This window comes from Hypanus sabinus, chromosome X1 (assembly GCF_030144855.1).
Source record: "Hypanus sabinus isolate sHypSab1 chromosome X1, sHypSab1.hap1, whole genome shotgun sequence".
Taxonomy (NCBI): Eukaryota; Metazoa; Chordata; class Chondrichthyes; order Myliobatiformes; family Dasyatidae; genus Hypanus; species Hypanus sabinus.
In genome coordinates, this window is record NC_082738.1 from 14339095 (window position 1) to 14355126 (window position 16032).

Genomic DNA, 16032 nt, shown 5'->3' on the forward strand with positions numbered 1-16032 from the left:
AAGGGGTAGAATCACTCTTTTCTTCCCCCACTTCTGACACGTTTCACTAGCTATACAGACCCTTAGTTACGGGCTGGCGTGGGATCATGTCAATAAGTGCTGGGTGCTAATTAACACAGCTCTTAGACTACTCTGAACCACCCAAATTTGTCAGCCAGGAATATTTCCCCACTTGTCCTGAAGGGTCCTGGCCTGTAATGTTGACTGTCAATTTCCCTTCATAGATGCTGCTTGACCTGCTGAGTTCCTCCAGCATCTCTCGTCTCCCTTTTTTTTTAATCCCTTCCCCTCTCCCAGAAATCACATGGACTCAGTGATTTCTGAGCCAAAAATGCCAAAAAGCATTTGGCACCTCATGTTTGGAACAAACAAGATAGAGTAGCTAGATTTTTTCTGCCTGGCATCCTTCAGTTAGCTCATGCCTTATGCTCATGGAGGGTTACTTCTTCCCCAGACCTTTACTACTGCTAGAATTTTGCTGGAAGTCGTGGATGTACACCATGGCCTCACAATGGCTTGCTATCTAATTTACTCTCCTTCCTCGTGTTAAGTGAAAGCCTTCACTAAGTTTGAACCTCATACATTGACTGGAATATTACTTATGACCTTCCCTTTGCAAAATGTATATTTCTTGTATTGGAAATGCAGGACAATGAGTTGCAGATGCAAGCTGACTGAATCATAGTCCCCATTTGAAAAGTTGTATCCTCTCCTTACTTGTATATCTCCATTACTGGCTATAACATGATATTTATTATGGAAACTGTGTAAATTGCAGTGCCTCCACTGTCAGGAGGAGGAAATTTCAACACTACAAGCAATTTTTATTTTAAATACAACAATGGAATTGTTAAGAGAAAATGGCAGAAGGGTCAAAAATTAGGGAACATAGAATAAAGATGATTGGCAAAAAAACTAAAAGTGACACAAGGAAAATTACATTTTTTAAAGCAAAAGTAGTTAGTGTCTGGAATGTATGATCAGGAATTCCTAAAAAATGCCTCAAGGTGTTTATTACTTTGAAGGCACAACATTAATTGAACTGTGTCTCCTTGTCTCCATGAATCCAATCACATACTTCACAGTCAACTTGGCTCTCTTTTTAACCATTCACTGTGCTGCTGTATGTATCTAGAAAGAAACAAGTCAACAAGGTTGTACTTATCACAAGACTTATTGTTCCCTCTGATAGTTCAATTGGTAAAAGGTGCTCTACATTAAACCGTGTAGACCAAGAGCCAAGATTCAATGTCTGGTCAAGGCTGTGTTTGCTAATTTCAGTATGCACAGTGGTAAGGGGTGGTATAGCTGCAAAACCCTTCCAAGACTGAAAAGAGGATCCTGCTGCTGATCACTCTCCAATAACCGATTATGTCAAATGGATGTGTCAGTTAACTCTGATGCATCCTTGGTAGAATACCCTGCTATAATTCACATGCGGAATGGGAACTTGGGTGAAATACCAGAGACTTTATGAAGGTAAGAGAGAAATACTGATAGGGATGTACAATTATTAAAGGAGTCTCTTAAATTTGTTCATTTGGTTTAAACCATCACTAAACCACAGGATTGAATTATGGGGCTTATCCATTATCACCATCCATAATCCTGCCTGTAATACAGCAGAAAAAAATCATTCTCTTGTGATCTGCTGTCAATGGCTAGCTGACAGTACTTCAGTTACCTCCTGTACCTAATAAAGTAGCCACTAAGTGGTCATTCATGGTCTTCTGCTGTTGTAGCCCATCCACTTCAAGACTCGACATGGTGTTCATTCAGAGATGCTCTTCTGCACACCACTGTTGTAACAGGTGGTTATTTGAGTTCCTGTCACCTTCCTGTCAGCTTAATCCAGTCTGGCCATTCTCCTCTGACCTCTCTCATTAACAGGGCATTTTCATCCACAGAACTGTCACTCACTGAATGTTTTTTTTTTGTTTTTTCACACCATTTACTATAAATTCAAGAGACTATTACGTGTGAAAATCCCAAAAGATCAGCAGTTTTGAGATATTCCAAACTGGCACCAGCAATCGTTCTACAGTCAAAGTCACTTAGATCACATTAATTCCCCATTCTGATGTTTGGTCTGAACAACAACTGAAGCTCTTGACCACATCTGCATGCTTTTATGCACCGAGTAACTGTCACATGATCTGGCTGATTAGATACTTGCATTAAGGAGTAGGTGTGCCTAATAAAGTGCCCACAGAGTAAATACGCAGTATGTGAGTGGTATTTTATAGAAACAAAGACAATGAAGGCAAAGCTGAATCAAATGTTGTCTCAAAGAAAAGACAATATTATGGACAGGATCATTTCTCAGGAATGACTTGTTTACTTCTGATCAAATTCTAACTTACCTTTGAGCTAAGAATTCAATTCTTTAACAAACTGAACTAAGAACAAACCAAATTCCAAACTATGCATAGAGCCATATATCAATTATTGATCACTGCACTGGTCATCAGGCAAGCTATAATTTCAAATGTAAGGCACTAAGAGCTCAAAGATCAGCCTTGCGATTACCTGCTCCAGTTTTGCTGGATCAGCGTACAGGGTCAGCCACTCCAGTTTCAGATGAATTTTTCCTCTCTCCACATCCTTTAGAGTGAACCACTACACAAGAAATAAGCCAGAGGGTGCAGTCAGGCATAAAAAAACATACACAAAAGAAGCCACACAAAAATAGCTGGAGTAAGTCTCCTCCAACAACATCCCAGCAACATCCCCCAGGCCTCATCTCCTTTTCTGTCTCAATAACACATTGCCCTCATTCCCAAATCTTTCACAAACTTATCTACCTCCTCTTTAATACTCCCCTCCCCCAATGATCCAGCCTCCACAAATCTCCAAGGTAAAAAAAATTCCAGATATTCATCCTGCTCTACATAAAGACACCTCGGTTTTAAACGACTGCCCCCCCCCAATCACATCACTGTGTCCCCTCGTTCAACTCTCCTACTATTCAAGTATAAAATCACATACCATTAGCAGCAATTTTAATTTCTGGGGGGGGGGGGAATTGGCAAATATTTTACTCGCAAATGATTTGGCAAAACATGATGCAAATTACTTGTATGTGATATCAAGCCACAACTCTTCCAGTTAACCCTTTTCCCCAACAAGAGGAGATAGTAACATTCATAAAGGAAAGTTGAAATAAGCAGCACAAAGCTTCTTCTAACATAGTACAGTGAAGAACATAGTAGGAAAAGTAATTGAATTGAATTGACTTTATTTTCTTACACCCTTCACATACATGAGGAGTAAAAATCTTTACGTTATGTCTCTGTCTAAATGTGCAATCATAGTAATTTATAATAAATAGAACAGCCAATGACACATAGAAATACATTCAAATTAGCATGAGTTAATCAGTCTGACGTTCTGGTGGAAGAAGCTGTGCCGGAACCTGGCTTTTATGCTGTGGTACCGTTTCCCAATTGTAGTAGCTGGAATAGATTGTGGTTTGGGAAAATACAGTTCCCATACCAGGCAGTGATGCAGTTAGTCAGGATGCTCTCAATTTTGCCCCTGTAGAAAGTTCTTAGGATTTGGGGGCCCATATCAAACTTCCTCAACCGTCTGAGGTGAAAGAGGCGCTGTTGTGCCTTTTCCACCACACAGCTGGTTGTTTTTTTGGCACCACTGTGTCAGACAGATGACTTCTTCCCTGTAGGCCACCTCGTAATTGTTTGAGACTAGGCCAATCAGTGTAGTGTCGTCGGTGAATTTAATTAGCAGATTGGAACTGTGGATGGTGACACAGTCATGGGTATACAGGAGTAAAGGAGGGGACTTAGTACACTGCCCTGAGGGGCTCCTGAGTTGAGAATCAGAGGGGTGGAGGTGAGGGAGCCCACTCTTACCACCTGACAGGAAGTCCAGGATCCAGCTGCACAAGGCAGGGTGAAGGCCGAGGTCTCTGAGCTTCTCGTTGAGCCTGGATTGAACTATGGTGTTGAATGCTGAACTGTAGTCCAAGAACAGCATTCCCCCATAAACATCCTTCTTCTCCAAATGTATAAGGATAGTATGTAGAGCTGTGGCTATTGTGTTGTCTGTCAATCGGTTGTGTTGGTACTTCAGTTTTGACAATTCATTGTTTCTTTTATGTAGACAGTGCCTCCCGCCTCCCCTTTTATCCCTGCTCAGTAACCATCTTTGATTCTCTGCAAATCTTTACCTCATCCACAGTTTGATTTTTCATCACTTCCCCAAGATCCAGCTGCATTCTGAAATGAAAAAAATACAACCAACCATGATTATTTCCATAGCAGTCATCTGCAAAAAGTTGGGATTTCTTTCCCATTTCATCAGGTGACCCAAGCAGCCCAATTGAGTCACTGTAAAGAGAAAGCTTGTTTATAATATTTTACTATTATATATGATGGAGAGATAGATTATGTACATGGTTGTCCTAAAATTTGCAGCAGATCTCTACCAGCTTTATTTGTGAACCCTGCCTGTGATATTCTGTTGTGCGACTATTCTATCATGTGTGATAGAATAATTTTTACTTGATGGAATTTGAACAAAGTTATTGCTTCTGCAATCTCCTGTCTTTGTGAAAAGTGATGACTGCAAAGGAACTGAGTTTTGGAGGAATAAGAACAGCTGGGGAGGAAGAACAGTGAGATGATAGAAAAGTAGGCAAGACTTAAGAGAGATTATCAGTAGAAGTCTGGCAAAGTATCTGGTTGGTAGCAGAGGTGGAGGGGCAGCACAAGGCTCAGGCATGAAGACTGAGGTTGGGAAAGTTGGAACAATTACATGCAAAGCATACATAAGGAAGAACCTACATGAAAAAAAAACTACCAGAAATCAATTAGGAAGGCAAACAGTATTGTTGGCCATTCTTGCAAGAGGATGCAAGTACAAAACTAAAGATAGCTTGCTCCAATTATGTAGGGTCTGAGTGAGATCTGGAATATAGTGCACAGCTTCTGGTCCCCCTAGCTAAGGAAGAAAATGGAGTGGGTACATCAAAGTTCACCAGATTGGTTCCTGGGATAGCAGGTTTATTGTATGAGGAGAGATTAAGCAGACTGTGTCTTTCTAGACTTTCTAGACTTCAGAAGAACAAGAGCAATCTCATTGAAATGTATGAAATTCTTAGAGGTTTGACCATGTAGTTGTGCACAGTTTGCCTGCCAATCAGGATGAGGTAGTAAATTGGATTAGACTTTAGCTTTGCAGGAGAAGCCTGAGAATGGTGGTAGATAGTTGCCTCTCTGACTGGAGGCCTGTAACCAATAGTGTGCCACAGGGAGTGGTGCTGGGTCCTTTGTTGTTTGTCATCTATATCAATGATCTGGATGATAATGTAGTTAAACTGGATCAGCAAATTTGCAGGTGACACCAAGATTGGGAGTATAGTGGACAGCGAAGAAGACTATCAAAGCTTACAGCAGGATCTGAACCAGCTAGAAAACTGGGCTGAAAAATGGCAGATGGAATTTAATGCAGACGAGTGTGCATTGTTGCATTTTGAGCAGACCAACCATGTTAAGTCTTACACAGTGAGCGGTGGGGCACTGAGGAGTGCGGTAGAACAGAGGGATCTAAAGATACAGGTACATAATTCATTGAAAGTGGTATCACAGGTAGATGGGGGCATAAGGAAATCTTTTGGCACACTGGCCTGTGTAGATCAATGTATTGAGTACAGAAGTTGGGATGTTATGTTGAAATTTTATAAGACATTGGTGAGGCCTAATTTGGAGTATTGTGTGCAGTTTTGGTCACCTACCTACAGGAAAGATGCAAATAAGATTGAAAGTGCAAAGAAAATTCACAGGGATGTTACAGGGAAAGTTTGAATAGGCTAGGGCTTTATTCCCTAGGACGTAGAAGGTTGAGAGGAGATTTGATAGAAGTATTTAAAATTATGAGGGGTAATTGCAAGCTGGCTTTTTCCACTGAGGTCGGGTAAGACAATCAACTTCCCAGCTCTTTACTTCACCCCTCCCCCTCCCGGTTTTACTTATCACCCTGTGCTTTTCCCTCCCCTCCCCCCACATTTTAACTCTACTCTTTTTTTTCTCCTGTCCTGATGAAGGGTCTCAGCCTGAAATGTCAACTGTACTCTTTTCCGTAGATGCTGCCTGCCCTGCTGAGTTCCTCCAGCATTTTGTGTGTGTTGTTTGGATTTCCAGCATCTCCAGATTTTATCATTTGTGATTGGTCTACAACTAAAGGTCATGAGTCAAGACTGAAAGGTGAAATGTTTAAGGGGAACATGAGGGAAGCTTCTTCATTCAGAGGGTGGTGAGAGTGTGGAATGAGCTGACAGCGCAAGTGGTGGGTGTGATTTCAACATTTAAGAGAAATTTGGATAGGCACATGAATGGGAGGGGTAAGGGTATGGAGGGCTATGGTCCTGGTGCAGGTTGATGGGTTCAGCTGAAGGGCCTGCTCCTGTGCTATGGTGTTCTATTACTCTGCTGGAGTGTGTGGAACTAAGGGTCACAGCCTTACAGTTAATGGTCAGCCATTCAAGAAGCAGTAAGAAATTTATTCACCCAGGTGGCGGTGTATCTTTTGAATTCACTGCCCAGGAGGGCTGTCGAGGCTCAGTCACTGAACATATTTGAGAGAGATATAGATAGGCATTAGATATTGAAATCAATCAAGGTTTATGAAGTTAGTGCAGGAAGCAGGCTGCCAAGTAGATCACAAACACAAGAGATTCTGCAGATGCTAAAAATCCTAAGCAACACACACAAAATGCTGGAGAAACTCAGCACGTCAGACAGCATCCATGGAAATCAATAAACAGTCAACATTTCAGGCTGAGACCCTTTAGGACTGGAGAGGAAGGGGGAAGATTCCAGAATAAAAAGGTGGGGGGTCACGTGAGAGGAAGGAGGACAGCCAGAAGATGATAGGTGAAATGCCAGATGGTGGTAAAGACGAAGGGCTGGAGAAGAGAGTGGACCATAGGAGAAAGGGGGGGAGGGAAGAGGGGACCCAGGGAAGGTGATAGGCAGACAAGGAGAGGTAAGAGGCCAGAGTGGGGAATAGAAGAAGAGGAAAGGGATTTTTTTTTAAAACCTGTAAGGAAAAATCAATATTCATGCAATCAGGTTGGAGGCTACCCAGATAGTATATAAGGTGTTGCTCCTCCACCCTGAGGGGGGCCTCATCATGGCGTAAGAAGAGGCCATGGACCGACATGTCAGAATGGGAATTAGAATTCAAATGTTAGATTTGCTATAAATTTGTTAAATGGAGAAGAACGAGGGGCTGAGTGGTCTACTGTTTCTACTTCCAGGTCCTTCTTTTCCAAGATGGCTTCCCCAGTAGTGACTCAGGCAAGGCCCCCTTTAACTAGTAATGCTTAGGCCTCAATTGTCATGTTAGACCTGCCTCAGCCTGAGAAACTGTCATTCCTTGTGGGCACAAATTATGAAATGTAAAATTTATTAGAGAAGCTGCAGAGGAGATTTATCAGGATACTGCCTAGAGAGCACATCATGAGGATAGATTCAGCAAGCTAGGGCTTTTCTTCTTTGGGGTGAGGGAAGATGAGAGGTGACTTGACAGAAGTGAACAAGATGATAAGAGGCAGATATGAAGTGGAAAGCTCGAGAAAATTTTCCCAGGATGGCAACAGCAAATATGAGAGAGCATAATTTTAAAGTTATTGGAAGAAAGTACAAGGGAAATGTCAGAGGTAAGCTTTTTACAGAGAGTGTTGGGTGTACGGAATGCCCTGTCCAGAGTGGTACAGAGGCAGATACATTAAGGACATTTAAGAAACTTTACATAGGCATATGGATGATAGAAAAATGGAGGTTGTGCAGGGGGGAAGATTAGATTGATCTTGGAGTAGATCAAAAGGTTGGTATAACATCGTGGGTTGAAGGACCTGCACTGTGCTGTACTGTTCTATTTTATAAAGCGCGCGCGCACACACACACACCATAAGCATAAGGTACACTGATGTATACTTGTATGCAGATCACTACAGAACTTGTGTATGCGTACACAACCTCACACACAACACAGACAGTGAATGCGTCTATACACAAACATTCACAGAGCTCTCACCTGCCCAAGAAGTCATCCTGATCTGGATCTTTATCGAATATCTCAATTTCAAACAGCTGACCAGGAACTTCGTGAACAATCACCTGTGGGATACAGAAAACAGGTCAGAAAGTGGGCACACAAGATACAGTAACATTAATTTTGAGATTTCTAATTCTCTGTCTCTTGGAAGTTTAACATTCTCTCAAAGCAATTTGTTCCAAGACTGTAATGTCCAGCACAGTATTACTTTGATCCTGCCTGGCGAATAACTTTCAAAAAGCACGTTACTTCTATTTGAAAGAATTTGAAAATATATGAATGATTTTTCATGTGGTATAGTTATAAAAGTTCATTAAAATGAGAAAATAAAATAAATGTATCCTTTTGTATCTAAAGCTGAACATATTTCTACCATATTGCTGACATCTTGAGTTGGAAAGCAAGGTGCTCATTCAACCATGTGACTGAGAAAATACAGGTTTTGTTAATTTTGTATTTGATAGTGGACACTGCTATTTTATTGACTACTAGTGCAAGAGGAAAACTAAACGCTATACAGTACTGGGGGAATCTTGTATACATATTGCTGATTAGCAAAGCACTAGTGTTCATGGTGCTTGGGGTACATCCTCATACTCAATGAACCTGGTCAGGTGACAGATCTCTCTGCAGGTCAGCAATTTGGTGGGAGTGACCACAACTCCCTGACCTTTACCATAGCCTTAAAGAGGAATAGGAGCAGACAGTATGGGAAAGTATTTAATTGGGGGAGGACAAATTATAATGGTTTTAGGCAGGGACTTGGGAGTGTAAATCGGGAATGGATGTACGCAGGGTAAGCAACAATGGAAATGTGGAGGTTATTAGGGAGCACTTCCATGGGGTTCCCATTGAGGATGGTAGTTGACAAGAAATGGGGAACATTTAGTCAAGAGGAAGGAAAAAGCATACTTAAGGTTCAGGAAGCAAGGACCAGAGCTCTTGGGATATAACAGGTTGCCAGGAAGGAGCTGAAGGATGGATTTAGGAGAGCTAGAAGAGGGCACAAGAAGGCCTTGGTGAGAAGTATTAAAGAAAACCCCAAAGCATTCTACATGTACGATTGTATGTTAAGAACAGGAGGATGACTAGAGTGAGGGTAGGATCGATCAGGGATGGAAGGGGAAATGTGTGCCTGGAGTCAGAGGAAGTAAGGAAGGTCCTTAATGAATACTTTGCTTCAGTATTCACCAGTGAGAGGGACATTGATGTTTGTGGGGCCAGCATACAACAGCGCATATGCTAGAACATGTCAATGTTGGAAAAAAGTGCTGGAATTTTGAAAAACATCAGAATTAACATACCCCAGGTTAACTTCAGGAAGCAAGGAAAGAGATGGCTGTGCATTTGGAGATGATCTTTGCACCCTCACTGGCCACAGGAGTAGTACCAGAAGACTGGAGGGTGGCAAGTGCTGTTCTTTTGTTCAGAAACGGGAGTAGGAATAATCCTGGGACCTATATGAGTCTTACTTCAGTAGTGGGCAAAATACTGGTGAGAGCAAAGGATGTTCGGAATGTCAAGGGTGGAACACTGTGGGAGGATTGTGGGGCAGGTGGCAGTTAAGAAATGCCAGGACAGGGGATGGAATGGGTCCAGACACACCCAAACCTGAGGCACCAGGCAAAGTCATCTGATTCCAAAGATGAGTCAGAGATAATTCCAAAGATAAGAATCAAAGATGATTCCGAAGATAATCAGTCATCTGATTATTGATCATGACAGAATGTCTTTCTGGTGCTTCCCACTCTCTCCCCTTTCCCTTTCTCAGTCCACAAGAGGCCCACATCAGAATCCGGTTCATTATCAGTCACATACTTCATGAATTTTTTTTTGTCTGCGGCAGCGGTACAGTGCAATACATAAAATTACAACAGCACTGTGCAAAAGTCTTAAGCACCCTAGCTATATACATGAGCCTAAGACTTTTGGACAGTACTAGTGTGTTGGCCTTCAATTACTCGGAGTATTGAATTCAAAAGTCATAAGATAATGTTGCAGCTCTATAAAACTCCTTAGACCACACTTAGAATATTGTTTTCAGTTCTGGTCACTCCATTATAGGAAGGATGCAGAAGTTTTAGAGAAATGCAGAGGACATTTACCAGGATGCTGCCTGGATTAGAGAGCATGTCTTATGAGGATAGGATGAGCAAGCTAGGACGACAGTTAACTTGATGGAGGCGTACTGCAGATCGAGTGGATAGCCAGAAACAATTTTCCAGGCCAGAAATGGCTAACACCAGCAGGCATAATTTCAATGTGATTGGAAGAACGTCCAGAGGTAAGTTCTTTACACAGAGTATGGTTCAGAGTGTGGAGCGTGCTACCAGGGTGTTGGTAGAGGCAGACACATTAGGGGTATTTAAGAAACTCTTAGATAGGCACATAGTTGATAGAAAAAAGGGGCTATATAGGAGGGAAGGGTTAGATTGATCTTAGAGAAGGCTAAAAGGTGGCGCATCATTGTGAGCTGAAAGGCCTGTACTGTGCTGTGATGCAATGGTTCTATGTTCTAATGGCTGCTAGGAAAAGATTTTGTATTTATTTGAAAAATAGAACTTTCGCACTTAAGGTATGAGATGTATTCACCCAAAATGCTGAAGGAACTCAGCAGGTCAGGCAGCATCACTGGATTTTCAGTATCTGCAGAATTTCTTGTTTACAAGTATTCATCTTCCAAATCGATTAGAATATCTGGTGGCTGCCTACAGATTGGCTGCTGAGATACTTGTGTGATAAACTCAACAGCATATATACAGTGGCATTTCTGGCGTACCTAAAGGTTCCCACCTGACCAGGCAGGAGCCAGGAATTGTTGTGATGCCTCACTAGAAAGTTCTAGGAGTATTTATCTGATAATTTGGTGCCAGGTGGGAATTCTGGCATTGAGTTCTGATCTTGATCCTAGCTTCATTATGTGACAGAACTGCCCTACCAGGCCCTGAGAAGTGCAGGAATTGTACTGTTAAAGAGGATGAAACCACAATGAAATTCACCCACCTCATACATTTCATTCCACTTGGGATTCACAGACTCACTGACGGTCTTGCTCATGAATGTCTGTGTGCCCACTCGTACAATTGCATATGGATCAGATTTTCCTTTGATGAGTCCTTTGACATACGTATCTTTTGACTCCAGGCATGCTGCTTCAATTAGGTGGATCCGCACTATTCCCTAAAATTAAAAAAATAAATTCAAATCCCTCTTTCCAAACTACTGGATTACTGTACTGTATCTGGCATGCTGATTAACTGAGTACAGGCAGCTAGTTAGACCTTGCACCTGGTGTCAACTATATTAAATAATTCAGTTCAAAAACAATGCAACAGTGCTGGGATTTCTCCATTTCTAGTAGTGTCACCAGTAACCTGGCATTAATTTCTGGATAATTTGTTTACACTTCAGGTTTACATTCATATGTTTACATTCATATACATTGGAACATTCCTTCTATTAAATAAGGCCAATTAAAAAGTAAAATAAAGGAGTAAAAGTAAATAAATATCATCATTGCCTAGACAGTAAGGTGGAAGAGTGGATTGGTCACCTTTCATGGGACTAGCTTTCATCCCATTGAAATCAACACAACAAAGATGAACTTGTTCTACCATCTGAAATTTGACTCAGATCACACTTCAAGATCACTTTGACAGATTACAGCTGTTTGACCTCACAGTTACCCTCCATTCAAAGATCCCCCTCTTTTGCCCATTCAGCCAGATCACCACCAAATATCCCACACCCTTAGTTGTCAAGGAAGAGTGGTGGTAAGGAAGCAAAATATCAAGAAGGCTGCTTGCCCTAACTCTGTCTCCCCTGCCATCCACAAACACTGCATTAACCAACTGTCTCATTTTTGGTGACATTTTCAATCAGTCTCTCAAACTATGCACTGTTTCAGCATGTTTCAAAAAATCTGTTACCTTTCCAGTCTCCACAAAATCAAAGATCACTGGACTCAATGACTACAGGCCAGTTGCACTCACATCAGTCAAAATGAAGACTTTTGAAAGCTGATGATGTCATTTCTCAAATCCTGAACTCAAAACTTTCTAGATCTGCTGCAGTCCACCTACAGAACCAACAGATCACTAGATGATGCTGTTAATATCGGTCTGGACATCATACACATCAGTTCCTCTGGTACACATGTTAGGATTCTCTTTGTTGATTTCAGTTCAGCCTTCAATACCCTGAGCTTCTGCAAGAGAAACTCGCCAAACTTAATGTACCAGGTCCCATGTGGAGGTGGATCACAAACTTCCTCTCTGACAGTAGGCAATACGTGGGCCTAGGCAAGCATATCTCCACATCCCACTCAGTCAGTACTGGAGTGCCACAGGTGTGCGTCCTCTCCGCTCTCCTATTTTCTCAATACACCAATGACTGCATCTTCAGTAAATCTGTTAAGCTGATAAAGTTTGCAGACAATACTACTGTATCATAGGACCAATCACCTGGGGGGTGGGGGGGTGGAATGAACCCAAGTACCACCAGGAAGGAAGTAAACAAGCTAATATCCTGGTGTAATCACAACATCTTGGAACTAAATGCTCTCAAAACCATGGAGATGTATAACAACATCAGGAGAAATGCACCAACTCATCATCGACAACTCTACAGTTAGCACTGTTTCAACATTCAGATTCCTCGGCATCATTATTTTGCAGGACCTCACGGGAGAACCATATCTCCTTCATAAAACAAAAGGCAAGGCAGATAATGTACTTCCTGCAGCAGTTGGCAAAATTCCATCTTCCCCAGAACATGCCAGTACAATTCTACACTGCCATCATAGAGAGCATCTTCACATCAGCCATTACTGTCTGGTTTGGTGCCGCATTCCTCTCACAACACACAAAAACTACAGTGAACTGTCAGGTCAGCAGATAAGGTTATTGGCTGCAGTCTACCATCACTACAGGACTTGCATATGTCCAGGACAAAGAAGTGAGCAGGAAAAATCACTGCTGACAATGCCTATCTTGCAAACTGCCTTTTTGAAAAGCTCCCTTCTGGAAAATGTTTAGGGCCATTAGAACAATATCTTCATGCAATCTTGAAAGTTTCTTCCCACAAACAGTTAATCTTATCAACCAGCACCCCCTCCCCCCACCCTACTCTATCTATTACCCCACCACTGCACTGTAAACACTTAAAAACACTTTTTATAATGCTGCTTGCATTATAAATATATACTGGCACAGTGGATTCCAGTTAATTGGCACATCAGTTAATTAGGGCAACCATTTATTTGGGACAACTCTTAAAGAACAAAGCTAATCTAGAAAATACCCGGGATTCCCTTTGTTTATTTGGGACACCATGCTGCTTAATTGGGGAAGGAGACTGTTGCCAAACAGTTTCTAACAAGCATCAGTCGCCCACATTTCTGCGCTTGTTAGGCGCAACACCGTGCTTCGAGCAAACAGTTTTTAAAATAGCATCAGTTGTGTGTGTTTATGTTCAAAAAGCAGTGATTTTTGTCACTTATAGTTGGCGAGAAATAAGCAGTAAAACAATTTAAAACAGTTTTGCTCATTGTGGCTTCAAGCATTCAGGCTTGGAGATGCCAGAAATGGTTGAGAGTGAAAATGAAATGATCTCACTACTTCAATAAGTTAGAAAATGCAAAAATTTGAAGGTATCGACAATCATCTTGAATGTTATAATGAAAATGAAGATTTGAAGGATACAATTGTCAACAGCATTGGATGAAGGCAGTCCATTATCTGTACTAGGTGTCTGCACTCATTTTGTTCACTTACAGTCAAAAGAACGTGCCACGGATATATACTTCTGTCGATACAGTAAGTATTAGGAACTAATATAGTTTTATAATACTACAGTAGTATTGTTAGTGTTCTGATTTGTTCTGTTTTTCATTTAAAGTCATAATTTGTTACTTGGTTTGTCTTTTTTATACCTTTTCAAACTATTTCCATGAAACTTCCACTAATTGGGGCAGCTGCTTTACTGGGCCAAAAAGAAATGGTTCTGATGGGTCCCCAATTAACTTGAATCCACTGTATTTGTTTATTTAAGTAAATTTTATTCCATAACCATTTTTAACCACTAACTTTATTAGCTTTATATACAAATTATAATTCTTTATAATTGTTGAATGTTGTTTTTTGTTGCATGCCGCGCCCTGACCAACACACTACAGCAAATTCTTAATACATGTAAATATATATGGCAAATGAAGTTGATCCTTGAAATGCTTCACTGCTCAGGTAGTAAAATGAAACTCCACCCTTGTTTTATAACTTTAAAAAGTTCAAACTACTTCCATGCCTCTAATTAGCCAACGTGATATTATTACTAAGTGCCTTAATATATTGTTGATCTCAACAGTGTCTGAACAGGTGATTTCATGGCAAACACACCACTAAAAACGCACCAACTGATTTTGGAGTAATTACTTTACAGAAAATGACTTTGTTAGTCATGATTTGATGTCATGATACATACCCGAGGCAAAGGAGAACGGAGTTCAGCCACGTGCAAATCTGGAACAAGAGGGCAGGTAATCCGGTTTGGCAACACCAAGAAAGAGGCAATGGTGTCCATAAGTATGGTGTCAGACTTTGAACTGTTCAAGTGGAAAAAAAAGAGGCAGCAAGGTTTATGGAGTAAACACAAAGTACACTGCAGATGCTGTGGTCAAAGCAACATGTACAACAAGCTGGAGGAACTCAGCAGGTCGGGCAGCATCCGTGGAAATGAGCAGTCAACGTTTCGAGCCGAGACCCCTCGTCAGGACGAAGGTTTATGGAGTAATAGGGAAGAGAGTGGGAGATAAAGAGAGTAAAACAAAACAGTCTTTGGGGGTTTCACTACAAAACTAAAGGGGCACTGTTAATTTTAAAGCAGGCTGATCTACAATATAATGCTTAGTTACTCAGAGGTTGAGTTAACTAGAGATCAGGTTCATGAATAGTAACCTGAACACTTATGGTTCATCAAGTGTTTTAGATATTCCCTGGAAATGTTTTCAGACACATTGTTTTCTGGACAGTGGTGCAGCTGCCTCACAGCTTCAAAGACCATGTTCAATCCTGACCTCCAGAGCTGTCTGTGTGGAGTTTGCACATTCGCCTTGTGACCGTGTGGGCTTCTTGCCAGTGCTCTAGTTTCCTCCTACATGCTAAAGATGGGTGGGTGGTGGGTTAATTGATGGTAACATGGGGGAATAATAGTTTATACAGAAGTAAATGGGAGGATGGGATTAATGGCACATTGATAAATTATTGTGTATATTATTATTCTGTGCTTTATTATTAGTTAAGTCTGCACACTAAGTGTGTTTTTAACTTGCTGCTGTAACAAAGAATTTCCCATTCGGGATCAATAAAGTACTTTAGTATTATTGCTTCGAGAGCTGGCATAGATCAATGGACCAGATGGCCTCCTCAGTGCCAGAAGAAAATATGAGAAATATTTATTTACCATATTCCCCAAACAGACCTCATCTTTCCTTTTCCAAAACAAATATGTCCTCATTAAATCATTCAATTCAAAATCTTGTATATTTGTGAAATTGTATTATTAGTTAATATTTTTCAACATACATTGATCTTGCTCAGTTACAGTACATATTGTTCATTCTAAGAAGCTGATAAAATTCTAGAACTTAAAATAGTTTCATATTGTTCTTGGAAAAGAAATCTTACAAATACTTTGGCTTTGTTTTTAATTTGGGTCCTATAAAAATCATTACCTCAGCCCTGGAATATCCAGCAGGTTGGTAAGACCTGTCCAGTTAATCTCCAGCACCTGAAAGGACACCAAGTTTCTCAATCACTTTCAGAATATCAGCTTTAATTTAAGACATTAGAGGTATCAATTTCACAACTAAGACATTCTGCTCTCAGTGTCAGACCTGTAACTCTAAAACTAACATGCCAATCAAATTTGTATAGGCTCATCAAGTCATATTCATTT

The 16032-nt window shown here is 41.0% G+C and overlaps 1 protein-coding gene across 1 annotated transcript in view; it reads right to left on the bottom strand.

The window, feature by feature from the left end:
• The window catches only part of esyt1a (extended synaptotagmin-like protein 1a), a 141889-nt gene that overhangs the window by 36306 nt on the left and 89551 nt on the right, over window positions 1–16032 (bottom strand). Inside the window, exons 7-12 of the mRNA XM_059955862.1 lie at window positions 15809–15864; window positions 14560–14680; window positions 11083–11259; window positions 8059–8141; window positions 4190–4238; window positions 2530–2619 (exon numbers count right to left, since the gene is read on the bottom strand). Of these exons, the coding sequence (XP_059811845.1) occupies window positions 2530–2619; window positions 4190–4238; window positions 8059–8141; window positions 11083–11259; window positions 14560–14680; window positions 15809–15864 (576 nt within the window). The remainder of the gene's footprint in view (window positions 1–2529; window positions 2620–4189; window positions 4239–8058; window positions 8142–11082; window positions 11260–14559; window positions 14681–15808; window positions 15865–16032) is intronic.